The 15,610-nt window shown below is 31.3% G+C and overlaps 1 protein-coding gene across 1 annotated transcript; it reads left to right on the top strand.

The window, feature by feature from the left end:
* Positions 1-1,288: 1,288 nt before the first annotated feature.
* LOC143059344 (uncharacterized) lies at positions 1,289-13,533 on the top strand. Its single transcript, XM_076232824.1, has 10 exons — positions 1,289-1,408; positions 3,672-3,929; positions 4,177-4,389; positions 6,990-7,430; positions 7,662-7,768; positions 8,327-9,571; positions 9,947-9,980; positions 11,490-11,758; positions 12,540-12,567; positions 12,938-13,533. The coding sequence occupies exons 2-10, from the start codon at positions 3,770-3,772 to the stop codon at positions 13,246-13,248; spliced, it is 2,808 nt and encodes a 935-aa protein (XP_076088939.1). The 5' UTR covers positions 1,289-1,408; positions 3,672-3,769; the 3' UTR covers positions 13,249-13,533.
* Positions 13,534-15,610: the final 2,077 nt, after the last annotated feature.

A 15,610-nucleotide genomic window follows, 5' to 3' on the forward strand; every position in this document is an offset into this window, starting at 1 on the left:
ATACAATATTGAAAGAATTTGAAAACGTATAATGGTTTTACCTGTGAAAGAGTTTCAGAAATTGCGTTATTGGTGGTGTATATGTGATGTATCATAACTCAAATGTTGTTGAATATTGCTAAAGCCACGTTTCTGCAAATTTTTAAAAATGTATGACAGCATACTCTCGCTAACAAACAGTTTTCTTGTATTATTCTTTGAACACTATATTCTTGCTATCCGACCAAATATTCAGTGGGCAAGGGGTTGAGCCATATACAAAATTAAAAAAAACCGAAAGGTACAACATTTGTTTGGGATATGATATATATTAAAGCATGTAAAGCTTGATTCTGAAATAACGTTAAAAGTCAAAGAAAGAGAAAAATGTTATTCGAAGATCAATCGGTTTTGTTGGTGGGTCAGAAAAAAGTGGGTGACTAAATTGTGAAGTAAACTCCATCTACTGTGTTTCAAAGACTAAGTTAATTTTTGTCAAATGTTTTAAAAAAGGAAACTCATTCAGTTTTAAATATAGATCCCTGTTACTTCAATGGAAGATTGCATATATATATATATTAAGTTCAGCAGGTGTTTCATGGCAATATTTGCAGATTGTTTCCCTATTTTCATCTTTTTGTTTGAGGTTGTTCTTAATTGAATAGTCGCAATTTGATGAAACCTAACCATTCAAGATTTAGTTGTTCGTTTGATTATGAACTAATTTTTTTTTCATTATGTATCGCACCCCTAATACCATTTTGGCATGCGGCTTCTCATGGTAAAGAATCCCTTTGTGTTTTTTCACAACAAATTATTAAAAAAATTATCAAAAATGTAGCTTCTATCAATAACCATAAACAATACTTGATAATTATTAATAGCTATTTTAGATAGAGACGCATCCTTTTTGTTGCTTCACAACATTAATTTAAACACTCTTAGGAGAAATAAGCAGTACATGTAGCTTCATAGCTGACAAGTTGAGCAATTTGTTTGTAAAGGGTAAGATCATCATCGTTTTTTTGTAGCTATGCATTAACACATACATGTAGCAATTCACTTATTTCTTAAAACAAGTTTGTCTGTTTATTTGCTTATTGTTTTGACCGGCTGTAATTCATGTGATGCAACTGTTTAAGATTGATTTACACTTATTTATTTCTTAGAAAAGATTTGTTTAGGCCCTTTTTGAGTTGCTCAGTTAGAGGTGCTTATGAATATTCACCACATTTACATAAAACAGATATATGTATCATATGCAACATTTAAAAGGAGACGTAGTATGATTGCTAACGACAACACTATCTACAAAATGACGTTTACTTTAGGACAAATACAAACATGTAAATGTGTGTTAAAATTACTAAAATCGGATATTTCTTTCTGAATGTTCTTTTGTAGGAATATGGAAATACACTTTTACCTGGTGAGTAGCATATACTTCTAACTCCAACTAACTACTGAATCGTATGGGTTGTTAAGTAAAATCGGTAGTTCAGGATAAGGAAAATATAATACAATGACACATTGAAATCAACACTTTATAAATGTTCTTCATATGAAGAGCGTTTTCGATTGACCTTCATCAGGAACGCTTAAAAGTTATCTAATTGAAAGCCAAAGATGTATAAGAACCGAAACAGTTAAAAAGACAGAAAAATTATAGCCGAAAATACCTAATGTATTATGTGCACGGGGGAGATAAAAAAAAATGGTTTCCTTATTCAAAATTTATCAACGGACAATTTAAGAAATGCTGGTTAAAAACATTTAAATCAATACCGACCAATTTGCTGATAAAATTATCGTAAAATCATTGTCAGCAATAAGGGTATTAAAAGAAATCACCTCCCAACTCACATACATTATACCTCTTGACATTTAGTAAACAGAACTTGTGAGAACTCTTATTCGTTTGATTATGTTGATAAAAACAAATGTTATCTTTTTTTCTTATTTCTGTTGAGCATTATTTTACTTGGTTGATTTGAACATGTTTTTTTTCTGTTACTGATAAATAGCACACCAAATCCTACATGTTTCCCAAGTGTTTAAATGATACCTTATTTAAATTATTAAATGAAAATGTACATGAAATACAATTAAGTGAAAATATTCTTTTAGATGCTCATATCTTAACAATCTTTCACATGCTGTTCGTCGGGTTGCAAATTTGAAAACCCTAGACTAATGTTGTTGATAACGAAAAAAGAATCAGTGTTATTAAACATGTTAAACGTTGTCATTTGACAAATATATGCAAAAAGCACCAATACTTTGATTCGCTTATCTTAAAAGCTGTTAGATTTGATATAAAACACCTTTATAACGATTTTAGTGTAAATATAATAATCATTTATACCAAGATATGAAGCGATCATTTATAAGCATACACATAAGTCATATACGTCGCCACTTACTTTTCAAGATAACAAACCTTCGTTAGTTCCCTTTTCTATGTACTTAACAATTATCAACATCTTACTATTCTCCTCTTTTAATTCATAAATTTCGATGAAAGCTGATTAGTGTAAAGGAAAACAATATTCGTATGCTATCAAATACACATCTTAATTTAAAAGGAAGTAATGTTTATCCAACAAACAAAATTAAAGTAAGATTTGTTATGTTATCAACAGCATTTATTTACCAGGTTTTAAAGATCAGCACAGATTAAAACAGGCGTTCATTTTCATATTTCAGTTCTCAATAAAACGCTCTGATCAATTCATGTCCATGCGATTCGGTTATCAAGAGTCAATTTAATTGAATGAACTTACATTTTAAAGGCTGGCAAATGAATGAGCAAAATAAGATAAAAACTTCAACCTTAATGTAGTGAATTGAAATAATATGAAAGAAAATTTCCTAGTTCAGTAAACATAGTTCAGATAATAAAATCATATCATCAATCATGGATTACTTTGGTAACATATCATTACGAAATACGTATTTTATTTCGTATGTTTTGTGTGAAAATTTTACAGATTTCGCTGATTTTATTGTTGTCTTTTTGTGAAATATTCGGAATCCTTTAATAAGTGAAGTGTCACTAACACCTGCTTTTCTTGTCATTATTTCATAAAATTCATTTAAAAAGCCCGATTTTTAAATCTTATAAAATCTCTGTTATTTATTTTATAATTTATTTAACCTTATTTAATAATAATATTTGATATGAAAAATCTTCAGGACAAAATTTACCGCAGAGAATTAGATTTACAGTAAATTTTAAAAAGGAAACGACAGGGTGATTCAAAGGCGCAATTCCATCTTTGTACAAATACATGATTTTCTATAGGACACTACACTCAGTAAAATTCCAAAACAAAAATTAGCAAAACTTTTTATAATTGATATTTTAGCAACCGGTAAATGCTTATATTTTGAGATTCCCACGTACTTCAACATCAAATAAATTGTCAGATTTAAATTAACTACAAAATTGAAGCCCATGGAAGCTATCATAGATACGGATAGGCCGAGCCCCGCTTCATGGTAACCAATATATATGATTCAAGCAGTAGTGTTAAAAAAGATATAGATATGATTTACTTTGTGTCAAGCTTATTTTCTGCACCACCGTTATATATCAGGTCTAAACATTTTTTGAAAGTTTTGAATGAACATGAACAGATTCATCTATCTATTTTATATATAGAATTGACATTTAGATAATTGAAATTTAGGTCTTCCAACTGAAGTTAAAAAATTTGATAAGAAATCAGCCCAGGTATTCTCTAGTCTATTGAAAGAAGAAAGTTATCCCCACTTTGAGTCAAGACTTATGCTAGCTGGCGAACAGGGCACAGGGAAGACAACCTTAGCGAGATATCTTGTCGGAAAACGGCCTTCAAGATTCAGGATTTCAACCGATGGGATAGAATTATACAATGGTCTTTCATACATGGACCGTGAATCAAAGGATTGGCTTGGTGGACTGCAAGGTAAAACTAAAACTTTTTAAACAAACGCAGGACATACAATATACGGATGTATTCTAACTGTCTATATAGTTGAATCCTGTTAAAAATTATTAACGTAATACATCATGGTTGTGTTTTGTCTATTTATGTGAGCCAATTTATGTCAAGTGTATAATTTATAAGTATAGGATAAACATTAATAACCTCTAGAAAAAATTCTCTTCAATCCTACAAAATAATATGATTCTATTATAACTATCAATTTTAGATTTCTCCCTAGAAGAAATACTCGTTAGTAGATCCCTTTTGAAAGAAGAAAAAATAACGAAACAAAATAAATTAGATGATACAACACAAACCAGTCAAGATATACCAGTCGGCGCACAAATAATATCATTGCCAGAAAGCAGTAGAAACCTAAGACGTGAATCAAAGGACACATTGATTTCCGACACAACACGAGAATGGTCAGAACATGATGGTTTGTTATATACTAAAATTTCGTATGATTACCTGTATATGTAGTTTTGTCATTTATTTCGTTGGGTCGAATTTTACTGATGTACAGACTTTTATCTATGTTTCATTTCATACATAATTCCTTAGGAATTTGCCCGAAAATATTTTTGTGTCTTTGGGAAATGTTTTTTTTTCTTCTGTAAGATAGTCATTTTGAATTGCGGCAGCATGTCAATTTGAAATAAGTCAAAGGAGTAAGTTCGGTAAGTGCCATATTTGGCCCCAATTATAAAGTTCATGATTACAAGACAATGATTGTTTAAAGTTGCCTTAAAGACATGTGGGAAAGTTAAACAGAGCTATTTTTGTCAAAGTTTAATTCTAATACGTTGATTTTTACATCCCAAAAAGGTCAAGATAAGGGATTTTGGTGACATTTGACAAAATCAGCTGGATTTCAACGAAATAAATGACCAGGAATCAAAAAAAAAAGGAATCATAGAGCGCAGGCGTCGACAAGCTTAATATTCAAATAAGACATGTTAAATGTCTTCACAAACATTATTTTAAAAGATCTTTGTTGTTGACGTATGCGCTCTATGTTTCCTGTCAAATAATCTTTTGAAATTTACCCATTTTCATTGATTTTTTCGTGAAAAATCAATATGAGTACAACTTGTGACGTCATAATGAAACGCAGAAACGTTAAATTTTCAACAAAATGGCTTATTCCTATCTAGTCAATGTATTAGCTATAATTTATCGCGATATTGGTCAATAAATCCGAATTTGAAATTTACGCTAAAAAAGGGGGCCATTTTAGGACCTTATCGAACATACTCCTTTGATTTCATTTTTTTACATGCAACCTTGTAATATTTAAATGGTGAAAGCAACCTACTGTGTGGTGATCAAGAAATTCGAATACATATTTGTGAAACATATGATTGCCTTATTAAAATTATTTTTCTCTAATCGATTGCTACAATTAACAACTATGATTTCTCAAATTGGAAATATAAATATGGGAATGGAGACGGGAAATCCGATAGAGATACAACAACCCAACTAAAACGCAGAATGAAAATAATGCAATTAAAAAACAGAACTAATACTTACTTAAAGTGTTACCTTATTTTAGAATGAAAAGGTAAAATACACTAAAGAGAGGTCCAATGACAGAAACAATCAAAGTGTTTCGCGAGAAATTATGTATATAAGAATATCTGTTATTCGTCCACTTAAAGCATTGTTGTTTATTTTAATATAATTGGCATTGAGTTTAGAATGTGATAGCGGTCCACAAACGTTATCAACTCAAAAACGGGTACATTTAGTGTGAACAATGATCGCATAGTTTTATACATGTATACCTCTTACTAAATAAACCTGTTTAGTGACAAGATTGTGTGAAAGAGGGACGAAAAATACCAGAAAGACAGTCAAAATCATAAATCGAAAATAAACTGACAAAGCCATGGCTATAATGAAAAGGACAAACAGACAAACAATAGTACACACGACACAACATAGAAAACTAAAAAATAAACAACACGAACCCCACCAAAAACTAGAGGCGATATCAGGTGCTCTGGAAGGGTAAGCATATCCTGCTCCACATGTGGCACCCGTCGTGTTGCTTATGAGATAACAAATCCGATAAATAGTCTAATTCGGTAATTCACATTCATGAAAGGGAAGGGGATTGTAGTTACGACGTAAGGAACATATCCGATATCATTTGTGAAACGGCTATTCCATAACGGTCAATCAACTCGTGATGGCGTCCGTAAAATTTACGAAGAGATAATTTCAACTTCACCATTTGGAACTCTTGATTTTAAAGCTTCCTTGTGAGCAGCAACCCTCTATCAAGAAAATAATAATAGGAAATGCTAGCACGGGAATATCGTATCAACTGGGAGGTATATACACCGTATGCAGGTGCTGCTGGAATGTTGCTACTTAGAAATGGACAGTTCACAATTGGAAAGCTGAAATCATCTCTTTTGTCGTAAAGTTTTGTTTTCAATCAGTAAATGTATTATAGTTATACATTGAAAAGTTAGTACCTCTAATCAAGGGACATTATGTAACTATAGGTTGCGGTCTTGTAATTGACTGCTCCATAGGCCTACATGCGAAACAGCTGATCTTTGAAAATAAAAAATAAAAAATGCTACAATGAAAAAAAAAATCATGTTCATATCATGTATGTACTAATGTGAAATTGTTATTTAATCGAGAAAAAAAAAGTGAGTCATGCCACGAAGAATACAAAGTTACGTAAACCTGAAGTCAAAACATTTATTTTATACTTTTCTGTTTTTACTAGGCCGCACCACTTCCAGCAAACATGATATCCTTTCACTTTCCTAGATTGATATCCTCCAAAAGATGCAAGGTTTTTTAAAGTCTATATATATGTTTCTGGTCAGCATAACCCTATAATCAAAAAGAAAAATTTAAGATTAGAAAAAAATTCAGAAAAAATGCACGATTTTGTTTCCCTCCATGTTTTGACATGCACCGGAAACTGGAGTTGTAATACAAGTCTGGTACCTATATGTGTTTTTCTTGGTTCTTTTGATTTCATATATGTTTTTGTGATTTTTTTTTTAGATTTTAGACAAATTTCATATTCGTCGAATATCGGAGACCGTATCAATGACCAACCGATTGATGACTCAGACGGTTCTGAAGAGAAGTCAAGTCCCAGTGGTGAGATGCATATACACACTGTTACTAAACCTGGAGTTATCAGAAGGCTGAAAAATATGTTCGGGGTTTCAAAACAAGTCAAAGAAGTCAAAGTGTCAATCTCACAAGAAAAGTTTTTCAAAATGTCTTCTAAAGTTGGGGAAAAGCAGTTGCACAATAAAAAGATAGCCCCAATAATTATCTGGGATTTTGGAGGGCAAGATGTTTTCTATTCAACTCATCAGACATTTCTAACATACAGAGCTATTTATATGGTAGTATTGGATGGAAGTAGAAAACTAGATGATCCCTGTCCGTATGAAAAGTATCTTCCAGGAAAGGGTCAACATAAAACAGCAAGAGGTATTTATATATATTTATTTTTGGATAAACACTATCATGAAGTAGTTGTTAAGTTTAAAACACCAAATTTCAATATAGTTTTTCATAAATATATAAACGAACACTTGACATTTTTAACATCTTCAGAATATATATCATTATTGGAGAATTTGGATTTGAAATGGAAAGCAATTACGTCTTTGATCAGTGTTCACCAATGTATTATTCGTTTTTTCCTGTTTATTATTACAGATTATCTACTATTCTGGATCAACACCATTGTTACATACTGCAAGGGAAGTAATCAGGGATTTCCTAAAATTATGGTGGTTTTAACGCACAAAGATCAGGTTAAAGCTGTAAGTATGTTACAGTGCTTTGGTTGTTTACCGTCAATTGGAATGGTGGCAGGTTTTGATTTTGTTTTATATTGATGTTACGTAAACATGTAAAGAAAAAAAGAAGAAGAGTTTCTTTACTATTGTCATTAATTTACTGCTTATTTTTAATGCAATTATTTAACGTTAACATGTTATTGACGAAACAATAAGCCAAATATAATCCGAAGTTATGTTCCAAAACATTCCAAACTTATAGTTGGTTGTTTTGTCTCTGACGAACATTGCATTTAACAAAAATGTTTCATTCCATATGTATGTTTCCTATAGCTAGTGCATACATTTTCTTGTACATACCAATTTGCATTTCTACTAATGATGAGGTAGGCTTTGTATTTGTTTGGTTAGTCACAAGCATATGTAGTCATCATCCCCATTTTAAATTGTCCTTATACAGGCAATTGTGTGATTACAACTATGTATTTCTTTATATACCGATAATTAATAATTTCATTGAAAGGAAGTTGTGGTCAAAATATAAAGTGTAACGTAAAAATGTTCAGTTGTGGTTTTTTTTAGCATGAAGTTGAAGAAAGACGACATGAAATATTTGCAGAAATCTACAAGATGTTTCAACAAACGCCATTAGAGCAGCATTTGGTGATTGAGGATCAAATATTTGTCAACGCTAAAGACGAAAATGACACAGAGATGGAGAAGATAAAGAAGATTATCATGAGCGAATCAGAGAGGCAACCAACATGGGGTGAACTACTTCCAAAATGCTTTATCCCTTTAGAGCTTGAATTTGCATCGCTAATCAGACGGGACATTACCTTGATAACCCTAGAGCATGTAGAAAAAATAAACGCATTGCAGCCTATAAGACCGTTGTCAAAAGATGAGTTGAAGGTTTTTCTGAAATTTCAACATTCAATTGGCAAATTACTGTTCTTTGATGAACCTAAATTGGACGACCGTATCATTTTGTCTCCAACCCTTCTCATTGATGCCTTTAAATCAATTGTTACAGACAAACAGTTTTGCAAAGGTGACAGAAAAAGAGAAGAAATTTGGGATGTAATGGGAACGAAAGGCGTGGTATCAAAATACGCAATAGACGACGTTTGGAAGAGTAAGAAATATGCAAAATTCAACAAAGACAAAGATTATCTATTAACTGTTATGACCCATCTGGACATATTGGTAGAACCAAAGAGATACGATACTAGCCGAATGCGTATACCTGCAGACTTTTACTATGTTGCAAGTATGGTACGAAGTAGTGATGATTCCGGATACCTCCATTCAGCCGACATCACACAACGAAATATCGCCATAGCTTTTCAACCGACATCGTTGATGATACCTCCTGCATTATCCTTCCGATTTCTAAGTTACTGCTTATCTGTCTGGTCGGTGAAGAGATTCAGAGAGACCAATAGGGAAATGCTGTTCCACAGGTCAGGAGTGTTTACAATTGATCCTTCCTTGGATATGTATATTCTTTGCGAAGATGACAAGATTTCTGCCCGTCTTGTTCATGCCAGAACAAACACACTCATAATGAGGGATCTTGCTTCCAGTATCAATGAATGTTTAACATCTGCCTTGGAAAAAATAAGTCAGCTGTATATAAGAACCAGCAGTGATCAGAGTGACAACAGTGATGCATCCTTTGTGACCAGGATATGTTGTAACTCACCAGATAAACCATGCATCTTACCATTCGAAAATCTTGCATATGTCGACAAAATCTGGAAATGTCCTGCTCATGGTATTGAACACCCAATACATATTATCAAATCGTGGATACCAGGAAAGGTAAGAATCGTACCAAAATACAATTAGATACAGAAAACAAACAAAAAAGATTTTGTAAACTGGCATATACGACACAATCATTTTGACAATAGTGAACTACTTAAATACTGCAAATATAAAGAAATGAATAAAACACAAGCCAGTATAATATGATGATAGCAATCTTTAACGATTTGAGCGTATATAATTACATAATGTACATGTATGTTTATTTTCATTCAGTTATATATACATTCCTTTAGTTATGTTTGCATACTTTTCGTTATGTCTGTAAAAATGCTAAAATATGTTTAATTTTTCGTGATAAACAAATAATATTTTAAAACTTTATTTCTGTTAAGTATGTAAAGCCGAGATATGTATTTTTACTTCTAGCAGGAGGAGGACGGATGTGAGCCGGGGTGTCCAGGTATTGTATTATCATGAATACATAGTATTATGTTCTTTTAAAATCACATATAAATTCGTGATTTCAGATTTTCGATAGTCAAACTGATTGGTTTTCTAAATGTTAATTAATTGAATGTAATATAAAGCGCAAGTTCCTCATTTCTTTCTTCAACAATATGAAGTTATGTATTCAAATTCAATTGGTATAATTGGAAAGCAAATCGGTTTGCACTTGTCTTTTACATGAATGAACAACCATCACCTTGTTATGAGGTAACACAATAAAAAAAATGTGTTATCAAATTATGATCTACGTTTCAATTGTAGTTGGACAATGGATTTAAAAAAAAACAACATATACTTATTCCCAAAAGACAACTATTTTACAGACTTGTTTAAAATCAACTGACATGACTGTCGTATGAAGTGTTACTCGTGCATCATTGAGAGTATCATAGTAATATATTAATGTTAATTAGTTATAGTTATGTACGTGCCTATAGCATTGCTGATGTCATTTGATACAGGAATCAATATATGTTTTATGAATTACAATTGCACATTCATTACATATTTGCCTTAACAGTCTAACGTGTGTGTAATTCTTTAGGTCACGTCTTCTCAACTGCGTCAGTCGTAAAATAGTTGACAGTTTGGTTTGTACAGAGAAGCGTCTAAATATTATTTTTAAAAACATAATACTACCGGTTTCCGATTTAAACCACCCATAGGTGTTCCTTGGCAACATAGTATGTAAAACCAAGTAATGTACAGTAACGATTTTCTTCTGTTCTTTATTGTCATTACAGAATTTCTTGAATTCTTTATATAACTTTTAACAAGGCAGCCATTTTTTCTGGTGAACGATTTTTGTTTGATTGACAATTTTGTGAATACATATTTTGTGTGAAAGAGGATTTTTTTTTCATGAGAGGTTATCCATCTCAGGTTCCAAGTGAGCACTCTGAAAGCAACAAAGGCAAAAGTAGTATACCGCTGCTCGAAACTCATAAATCGATAGGAAGAAAATCCGTATTAATAACTAAAACTGAGGGAAACCCATCAAATATAAGAGGAGAACAAATGCACAAAAGAAGCACAACATTAAAATGTAATACACACAGAAACGAAATAATCAAAATCCGAAAATATGCTAAAAGATCTAATCCAATTAGGTAATGTATCATTATGTTGAGATTGACTTATATATAACATGATTACTTCTACGAAGGAATAACATTGAGAATGGAAAGTGGAATAAGTCAAAGCAACACCACCCCAATCATACAGCAAACAACAGCCGAACGCCACCAATGGGTCACTATCATATTTTAACCTATTATCTTTCAAAAAAGCTTAACTATATCTCAGTATGCAAACATGTATGAAGCACGTCTGGTTTATGATTATCTCTAGCTTTCCTAAAAGTTGTATTTGCTTCAATTCCTGTATAGTTAGACTCAACCATGGAAGTTTGACTTTTTCATTTTGATATCTGCATTTGATACCTACAATCTCTTTATAACAGTTACAAATGAAGAGTTTTTGAAAGAGTTACCATCAGATCTACATCTACGTCGGTTGTCGTTAATGTACAGCAGCAATGACGTAAGAGAACTGGCAATACATTTAGGATTGTCGGCGACAGACGTTAATATCACAGTTGACACAGGGGATCAAACATTATGGAACTTTGAAGTTTTTCGACAATGCAGGGATAGCAAAGCGGTTACATTTAAAGAAATAACGAAAGCAATAGCAGAAGCTGAAAAAGGAAACATACATACACTTTGCAAGGTAAACGACTATCACAAAACATTAACAAAAGAATGTTGTTTCTATGTAATTACATCAGAAATTTCTATGGCGATTAGACTAAATATGCCGAAACATTTCATGTCACAAAACTATGCACTTACACCAGGTTAACAATCAAACATTACAATTAACTTCTAACAATTTATCAATCAAAGATTGACAAATGGAAGTTCAAAGACAATAACGAATTCATATGTCTTAAAGTCAATGGCATAACACCCATGCACATACCTTTTGATTTAAGATGATGTTAAAAGACAAACACGTGCAATGTTTTTAAACTTATTCATTATTTACATACAAAAAATACCAGAAGAAAAATTTGTATGTACGTATAACATGTATACGCTGCTAAATCTTTTTTTTAATTTGAAAATAGCAAACACGGTTATCAACATAGATTTCTACTGACAACAACATCACATTTCACTTCAAGTTCAAAGCGTTGACCTAAAGAGGCACAATCTATATACTTCTGCGCAGGTGACCTGTAGACATGCATGCGTATGCCAGACTTAGAAAAACTAAAACTACATGTATACAGTTATTAAAACTAGCATATGCATACTATGTTAAAGTTGTACCATACGTAATGATTGGTCTCTCATATGTAATCATTTTATTGGATGATCGTATATCAAATATGAATACGACCGGATTGTTTTCTTATCAATCTGTTGCTTATATGAAAACTGTTGATTTGTTTATGCTTCATACATGTTTTTTTGTTGTTATAATTACATTTATTTATGTTTTACAGCTTGTGAAAGGTGACTTTATTGGTTTTGGTAAGTTCGGTGTATCAAAATAGTTATATCAGATTTTTATTTGTATAAGTTATCATAATTTTGGTTGATCACACATATTTTGTACATGACACAATCCCGTCATGTTCTTGGTAGGTAGCACATATATATCACAAATATACCTTTTGAATGCACGGGATATACAAAAAAACCATTTTAAATCCACTCGTCAACGTATCACCGACGAAAGCATGGTAAGAATATGAAAAGGTAAAAGAACACTTTGTAATCAATATAGATGTGTCAGATGTGCATTAATAATTACAATATTTTCAAAAAGTATAACTTGATACATAAACTGTACCAATCAGTTTAAGGTTTCGACTAAAATAATAGTTGCTTATCCTTACAGACAGGGAGCCGGAGAAGTGGGATGTAGTACCTACAGAGGAACACATTGACAGACTGGTTCCATTAGTTGGAAAGCAATCTATCCAATTCCTGATTGAACTGGGCATGGATTTCCATACCTGGGAGCGGATAAGCCACAAGCAAAATGAACGAGATTTAGTTAGACTGAACAAAGATATTTTAGAAGAATGGAGCAATAAGTTTTGTCGGATGCACAGTCTAAAACCAACCTTGAGGACCATTGCTCAGTCATTTAGTAACATAGGCAAAAATGTTAAAATTGTGGAAAATGCCTTACTAGATTTATTTTGACTCATTTTACTCTTCCACCGTTGCATCTCTATGTTTGTACATGCTAGTTGATATTGAACTATTTGTAGAAATTTCATTTTCAATTTCAGAGATTAAAATTAGAACTTTTCAGTTGAACACACTTTCCAACATTACATGTATATAGTTTTAATTTGACTTATTTACAAATGTCATACCATGATGAATATAGTGGTTTTTTTTACAAAGGGGTGTTATATTGTAAGATATTATTTGGTTACGGTTCCTGTACAGGTCTCTTTTTTGCATGTTATTTTTTACCTTTAAGCACACACATTTCCTAAATTAGTGATACAAGAAATTTTGCTTTATAAAAGATGTGATGCAATTAATCCAATACATGACAATACAATTCTGTTATGTGTGTATATATTGAACAATCAAAAGCATGTACATCACATTAATATGTTTTTTTTTGTTTTTCTTTCTAAAGTTGATAATGCACTGTTTTATTCATTAGTAGTTATTTGTGTTTGAAAGTATCCTTTATCATTTATTTCAAAGGGTTTAAAGAATTCCGACTTACTTCAAAATAGTACAAAAATGTACCCATTTAAATAAATTGTGATCTTAAGACAAATGTAGTTATCAAAATTCAATGCAGTGACAAAATTCTAAATTAAGTTTTTCAATATTTAATTTAATTGTATAATGATTGATGCATTCATCTATTTTAAATACATTTTTATGATTTCATAACTCATGTATCTGTCTTAATTTGTTACAAAAATCATTCTTTTTCATCAGCTGCATGGCAGAATACGATTTCACCTCATTATTGATGAAAATAGATTAATATTATAAAACCGTAAGCTAAAACATTTTACTCTGTCATGTTGTACAATGTTAAATAAGCAAAAAATGATAATAATGCCTCCTATCTGATGTCATTTTTTTTAGATATTTGTTTTCGATTTTATCATGTGTATATGTGTTTTAAGTGTGCTATTATATATATATATGTTTGGTAAAACACAAAATAACAGAAGGAATGTTTTGAACCCTCATCACATTAAGGCATTTTCATCTCAGAACAACACGGGTTAATTTCCTCCGACAACATAATCCCACTTATTAATAATTATTTGTTTTTTAACCTCTAGTAACCGTAAGTACTCTTAAGATCTTTACTGTGTGTATTGTATTGCTTTTTTTTATTTTATTGTTTGTATATATACCCTACCACGGCTGGTTTTGTTTTCGCTACGAAATTTGGTACGACTGAACAAAGATATTTTGGAAGAATGGAGTAACAAGTTTTGTCGGGTGCACAGACTTAAACCAACCTAGAGAACCATTGCTCAGTCATTTAGTAACATAGGTAAAAATGTTAAAATTGTGTAAAATGCGTTACTAGATTTGTTTTGACTCATTTTATTCTCCCACCGTTGCATCTCTATGTTTTTACATGATAGTTGATATTGAACTATCTGTAGAATAACCATATTCAATTTGAGAGATTCAAATTATAACATTTTAGTTGAAGACACACTTGCCAACATTATATGTACATAGTTTTAATTTGACTTTTATCATATTTATACTAATATAATAACATGATGAACATCGTGTATTTTTACTGAATTATGGTGTTTATATTGTTAGGTACTATTTGGTTATGGTTCTTGTTCAGGTCCCTTTCTTACATTTTTTTTATACCTTTAAGCACACACATTTCCTAAACTGGTGATGTAGGAGATTTTGCTTTACAAAGACGTGATGTAATTTATCCAATAAATGTCAATACAATTCTGTATGTGTGTATATTGAAAAATCTAAATAATGTACATTAAATAGATATATTTAACATTTATTTTAAAGAGTTTAAAACATTTCGACTTACCTCAAAATAGTACCCATCTATTGTGTGATCTATAGAAAAATTTATAAATCGAAATTCAATGCAGAGACAAAATTCAAAATTAATGTTTTAAATATTTAATTTAGTTATATAATGCTTGATGCACATGATGCATTCGTCTATCTTTAAAAAGTTATTATGATTTCATAGCGCATGTATCTGTCTTAATTATGAGCATTCTTACAAAAAATGATAGAAATGCCTCCTAGCTGATGTAAGTTTTTGAGATATTTCGATTTGATTTCATCTTGTTACTATGTATTTATAGTGAGATATATATTGTAAATGGAAAATACCAGAAGAAATGTTTTGTACTCTCATCACATCAAGGCATTTTCATCTCAGAACATTACGGATTTACACCGACAATACAATCCCACTTAATAATAATTACTTGTTATTTAACTACCAGTAACTGTAAGTTCTCTAAGATTTTTACTGTGTGTATTGCTTGTTTCTTTTATATTATATTATTGTTTGTAT

The sequence above is a fragment of the Mytilus galloprovincialis genome, chromosome 14 (genome assembly GCF_965363235.1).
Source record: "Mytilus galloprovincialis chromosome 14, xbMytGall1.hap1.1, whole genome shotgun sequence".
NCBI lineage: Eukaryota > Metazoa > Mollusca > Bivalvia > Mytilida > Mytilidae > Mytilus > Mytilus galloprovincialis.